Here is an 8073-nt window from a genome sequence, read left to right on the forward strand (position 1 = left end):
TCCCCCCCAGCCCTGCCCCCCTCGGGGTCCCGCTTTGGTGCCGCGGGGCCCTGCCGGGTCCCCCCGCTCCCCCTGGGGGGGTCCCGGGGGGCTGCGCATCGGGAGGGACTGGACCAGGGTCTCCGGGTGCGGGCGGTGGGCGCGGGTGCGGTGCTGCCGGGCGGGTTTGGGAAATAAAGCTTTTCCAGGAAAGAGGAGATGATCGACTCATGGGCGGAGTTGGCATCAGTAGCTCGCGGTGAGCAGGAAGGGTTCGTGTTTGTAAAGCTTTACAGTGAGGGGTAAAGTCCTCCAGAATTTGTAAATTTGCCTGAAGCTCTGCCCAAACTCGCGGGGGGAGGGAGCTGTGCCGGGGAGATGCACGAAGACGCGTGCTCCTCGTGTCGGATCCGTGCTCTGCAGGAGAGATTCCTCTTTCCCCCGTGTGGGAAGGGGCCGAACGAGGTGACTCTGCTGGGGCTGTGCAGCGACCCCCGCGCCGTGTCCCCGTCCCGGGGTGCTGCTCCCGCTCCCCGGGGAGGTGTGGCCCGTGGTTGTTGCAGGAGGGGCAACGAGGGGGTTTGAGCAAACCCGTGTCACTGATAACTTGGGGATTTAAGCCCTGCTGGCTGTGAAACTGCTCCTGTCCCGCTCAGTCCCTCAGGCTGGGGGGAAACTCTTTCGGGATGCAGCTGCTGGGGCTTGAGGGACTTGAAAATTTGCTGGTCGGGGTCAGCTGAGCCTCTTGATTTTCAGCAGTGTTAATGCTGATGCCATTCCCCGCAGGTTTGTGCCCACAGGATCACCTGTACCTGTGAGGGTGCCCTCAGTGTGGGTGTGGAGGGCAGGGAATTGGTGCCGGTGGTAATTTGGGACTGAGCCGCGTCCCACCGCGGGCTCTGGGCCGGCTGCGGGACGCGTCGCTGCTCATTTTTGGGGCTGTTTGGGAGGGTTATGCCAGGCACGTGCAGCAGCACCAGCCTCACCGGGGCAATTAGTGCCTGGCTCAGCCAGTTCTGGTTCTTACGCTTGGCTTTCCTTAGATTACGAATCAATTAAATGTTTCTGGTGGGGATTTGCGTGGCGCGGGGCGAGCTGGGCTCTCGGCCGTGCCTCCCGGTGCCGTTTGGGATGAAGGGCGACCGGGAGAGACGGCCGCACCATATGGCCCTGCTGCCTCGCATTAGGGCTTTAGCGCTGACTGCTGTTAATTAAATGTAACCCAGCCGCCACCACAACGTGACACGGGGACACGCCGGGGCTGGGAAGTCGCGGCGCAGGGCGTTGGTGGAGCGAGGGGGATGTAAATCTGATTTCTGGGGTGCTTTCTGCCTGCCGTTCCTGATTAATTCCCTCAAACCCTGCTGAGAGCCGGATGATTTCCTGGGGCTGGGGAGCTGCAGGGAATGTGTGAATGAGCGTGCTTAAAGAAATAGCGAGTTTAGGAGAAATAAGGGTTATCTGAGGGGGAAAAAAACTTTCTCGAGGCTCTTTCGCCAGCCCCTGGAAACTGGGGTCAGGTGTGAGGTGAGGTCCTGGCTTGTGTGCTTTGAAATCCTGACTTAAAATACAAATTCACAGAATTTTGTGGCGTTGCGAAACGCCGTCAAAGCTGTTTTGAGGGACTTCTCCTCTGGCAGGATGTTTTCCATACTTATACTGAAACAAATTTTAAATAACTCTATTTCCCTTTTCATTTCAGAGAATTATGCAGACTGTGGGAGTAGTTCTGCCTCAGAAACTCCCCAAACAACCGGGATGGGCGGGAGGGACTCTCATATCTGCATTCCCTGTCATCCCAATAGTGATTCCCATTAACAATGCCCGAGAGCTGCAGACGGGGTGTGCTCTCCCCCACTTGGTGAATGTTTCTTTTTCTTTCTGATTGCAGAGTTGCCGCTTGTTTGCTCTTGACTTGCAGCCTGAGGATACTCAGGTTTTTGTTTGTACAGTTCTGGCCTATTTTTATTTACGTCCGATCTGGCTGTATTTAGTAAAATGAGGAAGTGGCATTTATTTATTTATTTGTTATAGTTATTTACTCTTCAGTCTGGAGAAAAGGAGGCTCAGGGGGGACCTTCTCTGGTTTTAACCCAAGCCCTGCCCGGGGGTGCTGCACCTGGGGCTGATGCAGATGTTGCCTGAGACATGGGAGCCTTTTTCCCCTGCTTTTATTCGGAGTGTTCCAGGTTCTGTGCGGGACAGATATCCAGCATCCTGCTCCCCGCGGTGTCAGTGTGAAAGGATGGGGAGGTGGCAGCTCGGGGGCAAATCCGACTGGCTTTCCCTGAAAATCCTTGTTTCCAGCCTTGGAGGGAAGGCACTTGGGCAGGAGTAGCTGTGCCATTTTATGCTGTGCCTTGAATATCTTCTATTTAATGCGTGTGGCTTTGTGCTGCTGGCACCTCTCAGAGCTGAGTCAGTAGTAAAGTCAATAATCTCCGTGTCGGGGTGTAAATTGCTGGGGGACAGCTTTTCCTGCCAGCTTTTCCTGGCAGGGGAGGAGAAGGGGGCAGGACGGGCAGGCTGCAGAGGCACATCTCTGCTGCGGGGTGTTTGGTGAGCTCTGGTGGGGCGGGTGCCGTGTTGGGTGTCCTGGTGACTAACGCAGCTTCAAAGCCCTCTGTGTGTTTTATTGGCTTTGGGACAGCACAGAAACCAGGCTGGGCTGGGAGCTGGGGCAGCTTCCTGGTGGGAAGGGTTGGGTGGACACCGGGTGGGAACGGCTCGAGTGCTTCCCTGGCTCCCGGTGTCTCTGATAACCAAAATTCAAATATTTTGATTATTAAAAAACACATATTAAAATAACACACTGTTGGCTGAAGGGCTTCTTTGCAGGAAAGTCACTCCAGCTCGCCGTGCTTCCCTGTGGGCAGGGCTGTGTGTGGGGCAGCCCTCGAGGGAAACTTCAGAGCGTGTCCAGCACCTCTGCAGACGCAGTCACACCTGAAGCCAGCTTTTGATCTGCAGATCTTACCACACAGATCCAGCCCAGTAAAGCACCTCAGCATCCAAACGCGTTTTGTGCCTCTGGTCTGGAGCCGCCCTTATCTCCCAGAGCAGCTCGTTCCGTGTTCAGGCTCTGCGCTGAATCAGCCCCTATTTCCTTCGGGAGGGATGTTGGTAAAACACCGTTTCTCTTTCTAATTTGTAGAGCAAACTTCAGTTCTAAGGTTACTGGTTCTCCAGTAGCCGTTTGCTTAAGATAACGAGTTCTTTAACGAGTTCTTTCCCGAGCCCGGCCTCACCCGGACGGGGCTCTGCTCACACCACTGGTGCCCTTTGGGACACGGTGCTTTTGGTGTCTCTCTTTCCACGCCGTCCTCCCACACTCAGCCGTGCCTCCAGTCTCGCCGCTGTAAATAATAATCGCTGACAGCTCGCAGGACCCACAGCACCGTGCATTTCTGTTCCGTTTAGCTGATCCAGGCAGATTCCTGAGGCTTTTCCTGCTGCCGGGTGACTCGGGCAGGTGGGGATGGTGCTGCTGGGGTTGGGTGAGGACGGGGTGGGGTCCGGGGGTGCCTCCCGCCCACCGCGGCTGCCCCAGGCAGGGCGGGCTCCTCCCCGGGAGGAGATGGAGCTGTGGGGAGGGACGGCGACCTGCCCAGAGCCGTGGGACAGGCTCGTGGGGTGGCTCAGGTCTTCCAGGGTCATGTTTCCTGCTGCATTCCAGTGCAGTGCCTTGGGAAGGGTTTATGGAGAGAGACGCCAGCCGAGGCTCCAGCTCTTACCTTGCAGGTTGGTTTTTGGGCTTCTCCCTCTGCTTCGTCCCGGTGAAGCTCAGTGGAGTTTGCTGGTCGGGGTGTGGGAAGGAGGGATGTGCCCAGGGGCTCTCTGGGTGACTGAGACAGCCCCCTGTGATAACTCACTGCTTTTGCTGCTCGGGGTGGTTTTTGGACTGGTTAAATTCCACCTTTGTTACTCCCTGTGTTGTGCAGGGTGCTGGAAACTGTGAGAGGGGTCCTGAGCAGAGAGGTCACAGGGGAGTGGGTCCAAAGTGGCAGATTTCAGGGGCGTTGTTTAACTGATGCTTGTGTCCCACCCCATCAGCTGACAGCTGGTACAGCTGTCACTGATACACCGTGGAATGGTTTGGGTTGGAAGGGACCTCAGTGCTCATCCCATCCCACCCCTGCCATGGGCAGAGACACCATCCACTGTCCCAGGCTGCTCCAACCTGGCCTTGGACACTTCCAGGGATCCAGGGGCAGCCACAGCTTCTCTGGACAATCAGTGCCAGGGCCTCACCTCCCCCACAGAGAGGAATTTCCTCCCAATATCCCATTTAAATCTCTCCTCTTTTGGTTTAAAACCATCCCTCTTGTCCTATCACTAAAAAGTCACTCTCTGTCTTTTTTAGAATGCCCTGATTTTCACAGATGCTGTGAAAGGCTCCACAAGCCTCTCTTAACTATGTGCAGAGTTTAATCAATATTATAGATATAGTTAATCTCAGTGTCCTCCTTGAACCTCTGATTAGACACTGGGGACTATTTATCCCTCAAACTTTAAAAGACTGCAGGGAAAAGCAGCAAAGAGAGAAGAGAGGATGCCGGGAAGAGACCTCCCAGCGCACGGCCGGGTCCTGCGCTTTCTCTCTCTAATCTCTTCCGTTGGGTTATTTTATCTTATCAAGCAAAAAGCCCCAGAAATAGAAAGTTTTCCATGGCTTACAGGAGATGCACGAGCTCTGAGCTGCGCTCCCTGCTCAGAAAAATAAATAAATAACCCCGTCAGATGGCAGCAGGTTGTAAATGGACAATGTCAGGGCTTTATCTCCGTGGGGGAAAAGGCCTCTCGTGGGAGCAGACACAACTTGCTCCGGTGCCTGCTGTATCCCAGAGCATTTGGGGTTGGAACGTGCCTGGAGAGCTCCTGGCCTCCTCTCCTGAGGATGACAGACGGGAAGGCGGGAGCAGCCACTTGCTTCGGGCTTGTAACAAAGAGAATCCGTAAAATCTTCAGGCATTTCCCCAAATCCAAGCCCTGGTCTGCGGGACTGCGCCTGCCGAGGAGGCCCAGCAGGGAGGTGTTGCTGGTTAGAGGTAGGTGGTGGTGGGATTTGGGGTTTTTGGCTGGGTTTGCAGGTTTTCTGCTGCTCTTTGGGGTGCAGGGTTTGCCTTGGTGTTGCTGAGCATGGCCTGGCCACAGGGATCCTGCCTGGCGGGTATGGGGTGGGCACAGGGCTGGCACCCCACCTGTGGCACCAGGTGGCTTCAGCTTCTCCTCTGGCTCTTCTGCAGCCCTGCTCGGGCAGGAGCACAGGCCCTCAGTGCTGCCCCACTTGCCAGTCCAAAGGAAAATCTGATTTTTGTTAAATCGTGGCTCCAGAGCATCTGCCAGCAGCTGGGTTTGTGCTCCAGATGCTGCAGCGGCGCAGGGACCTCGCAGAGGGGTGGCTGTCACCGAGGGGGCCTTGCCTGCTCTGGACAAACAGAAACAGGCCCCTAGGGCTTGCCAGTGTTTGCAAACAAATGAACCCAAACCATCTGGTTTAGACCTAAAACTGCTGAGACGAGACCGCGCTGATGGAGCTGCAGGGCTGGGGCTGGATCAGCGCCCTGGGGCTGTCAGAACCTGCTTTGCAGGAGGACTGAGACCCTTCCCTGGGTGCTGGCGGTGGTGCCACAGGTCCTGCCCTGTCCCCTCAGAGCCTCCCGCTGTCCTGGTGCCACAGGGCCACATCCTGCTGCCACCCCTGAGGTCAGCCCGGTGACGTCGGGCGCACGAGGAGCGCCTCAAGCAGCGCAGCTTGCAAAGCCCAGCCTCAGGTGCAGCCTGCACTTCGAGGTGTGTGAGCCCCGAAGGGTTCCAGAGTTTCAGTGGAGGAAGTCTCCGTTCTGCCACCTTGGCCCCGCTCTCAGACACCTGTGGGGCCTCCCTTCTCCTTTTGTGCCCGTTTCCACTCGGTCACGTCGAGCTGGAAGGTGCCCCATGGGGTCTGTGGTATCCTGGGGGTGGGGGTGGGCAGAGGACTGGAGCATCTCTTCCCTGGGAGGGTGGGGAGGCCCTGCCCCATCCCTGGAAGTGTCCAAGGCCAGGTTGGAGCAGCCTGGGATAGCAGAAGGTGTCCCTGCCCGTGGCTTTAAGGTCCTTTCCAACCCGAACCATTCAGTGGCTGTGTTTAGGAATTGAGATGGGCATTTATACGGGACTGGGTTACTCCATCCCACTTTATCTGTGGAGAAAGGGGAATTCCCTTCAGCCACCAAAGCTTTTCACAGTACCCTGATCTTTCTGTTTTTGAGCAAACTCCAAGTGTTCCATTGTTTGACTGGAATGGAAATTATCTTAGAGCCTAAGTGGAGGCATCCTGCTCCTCTTGGCAAACCGGTCACGTGGCTGCTTCCCAAAGCTGTGCAGGGTTTCTAAAATTAGTGTTCCCCACCGGATCCTGACTGATTAGGTCTGTTAATAGGTGACTGTGACTAAGGAGGTGTCACACTTTAATCCCACAAAGAAATGCCACAATGGGCCTGATCCGGAGGAATTGCCCAGGAATTGGCATTGCTGTGGTCCAGATGATGTGTGTCAGACCTTTGGCTGCCACTGCCCCACGTGCTGGAGCTGCCCAAATCTGAAAATCTGGGCCCACACGGGCAGAAGGGACGAGGTGGTGGCAGGTGCTCAGGTGAACTCACAGCTGGAGCGTTCTCCAGCTGGCACCTCCAGCAAAGACTTGGCCAATGGCCCCTGTTAAAAGGCAGTTCCAGCTGCTCAAAAGGTCACGCATTAAATTACTGTAACTGCAGCTTATCTCTAATTAAAAAAAAAAAAGAAGCCAAGTCTCCCTGCTTTTCCCCCAGGCTTACTTGAGACAAGTGACTTGGAACAGGAGAATGACAGACAGCTCACGCCAGATGAATGCTAAATGATAAATGATTTCCCTGTTTCCTCTGGAGATTGATGTTTCCCCCCTCAGGCACCAGCTCCCAGCAGTGGTTCCGCTCCTCTCACTCATTCTCAGGCACTGAAGAATTCACCAGAGCTGAGCAGAAATCAGTTTCCAGAGCAAACATGGGATATTCCTTTGCTTTCCTGCAAGCCCCGGATAGTCAAAACCAATGACCCAAAAGCTAAAGAAATAAAAGGAAAAGGGGCAAAAAGGAAAAAGAAAGAAGGAGTGTATTTAAAATACAAATTCAGTGGCTCTTAGCAAGGTCACGGGGCTGGTGCAGGGACAGGCACTCACATCCCTCTCTGGAGTGACCTCTCTTGCCTTGATTTTAGGATGTGATTTTTTTTTCCAGGTTGGTGACCGCTCTGGAATTTTGGGCAGTGTAAAAAGTAAATTTAAGGTTGTTTGTGTGGCAGTTAAAAATTAAAAGGCTCAGGTGCGCCATTAAAGCGGGAGGAGGTTGTTCACTGCAGTCAGGAGGGTTTGGGGGAGTTGGGCCTTTGAGGGAAGGGGCTGTGGGAGTGATGGCCATGAATATGGGATAACTGGAGCTGGCTGTGCCAAATGTGCCCCTCTGCAGCTGGGGGTGAGCAGGACCCTGTGCCTGAAGGGGTTAAAGCTGGGCTGTGCAGAGTCATCTGTGCATGAACGGGTTAATGTCTGACACTGGGTCAGCATCCAAAGAAAACAGCCACAGAAATGCCTTGCTGCACCTGGGGACAGGAGGTCACAGCCTCTGCTGGGGCTGGGATGTGTCCCTGCCCTCTCCAGGGGTGGATTTGGGGCTGCTGGTGGTCGATCCACACCTCTGTCACCGGAACTGGCCCTTGAAATTTTCATGTTTAAGCCCTGGCCCAGAGCAGCTGTGGCTGCCCCATCCCTGGAAGGGTCCAAGGCCAGGTTGGACGGGGCTTGGAGCAGCCTGGGAAAGTGCAAGGTGGGGGAGGTGGAATTGGATGATCTTTAAGGTCCCTTCCAACCCAAACCCTTCTATGCTATTTAATGACCTTAAATCTTTTGACCTCTGCCCAGTACAAAGATGTTTCTGATGGTGAGAGGTGAAGGATCCTTTCCCTGTGCACCAGCCAAGCTTTTGCTACAGGTGGCACCTCCCAGGAGTGGAGCTGGCCAGGGGTACCCCGAGGTTTGGTGGGATTTGAGCATTTTCCATGTCAGTGTGCCAGCGGCTCGGG

General features: G+C 55.2%; 1 protein-coding gene across 4 annotated transcripts in view; it reads left to right on the forward strand.

Moving 5' to 3' along the window:
- Positions 1-199: 199 nt before the first annotated feature.
- The window catches only part of RASSF5 (Ras association domain family member 5), a 25994-nt gene continuing 18120 nt past the window's right edge, over positions 200-8073 (forward strand). The window contains exons 1-2 of one of the 4 annotated variants that reach the window (XM_017741128.1): positions 3596-3720; positions 4948-5027. In XM_017741128.1, coding sequence (XP_017596617.1) covers positions 3678-3720; positions 4948-5027 — 123 coding nt within the window. In that variant the 5' untranslated portion in view covers positions 3596-3677. Of the gene's footprint in view, positions 445-3081; positions 3103-3595; positions 3721-4947; positions 5028-8073 lie in introns of those variants that run through there. The other 3 variants (XM_017741129.1, XM_017741132.1, XM_017741131.1) reach the window with 3 other exon arrangements.

The sequence above is a fragment of the Corvus brachyrhynchos genome, unplaced genomic scaffold (assembly GCF_000691975.1).
Source record: "Corvus brachyrhynchos isolate BGI_N302 unplaced genomic scaffold, ASM69197v1 scaffold338, whole genome shotgun sequence".
In the NCBI taxonomy this organism is placed as follows: Eukaryota; Metazoa; Chordata; class Aves; order Passeriformes; family Corvidae; genus Corvus; species Corvus brachyrhynchos.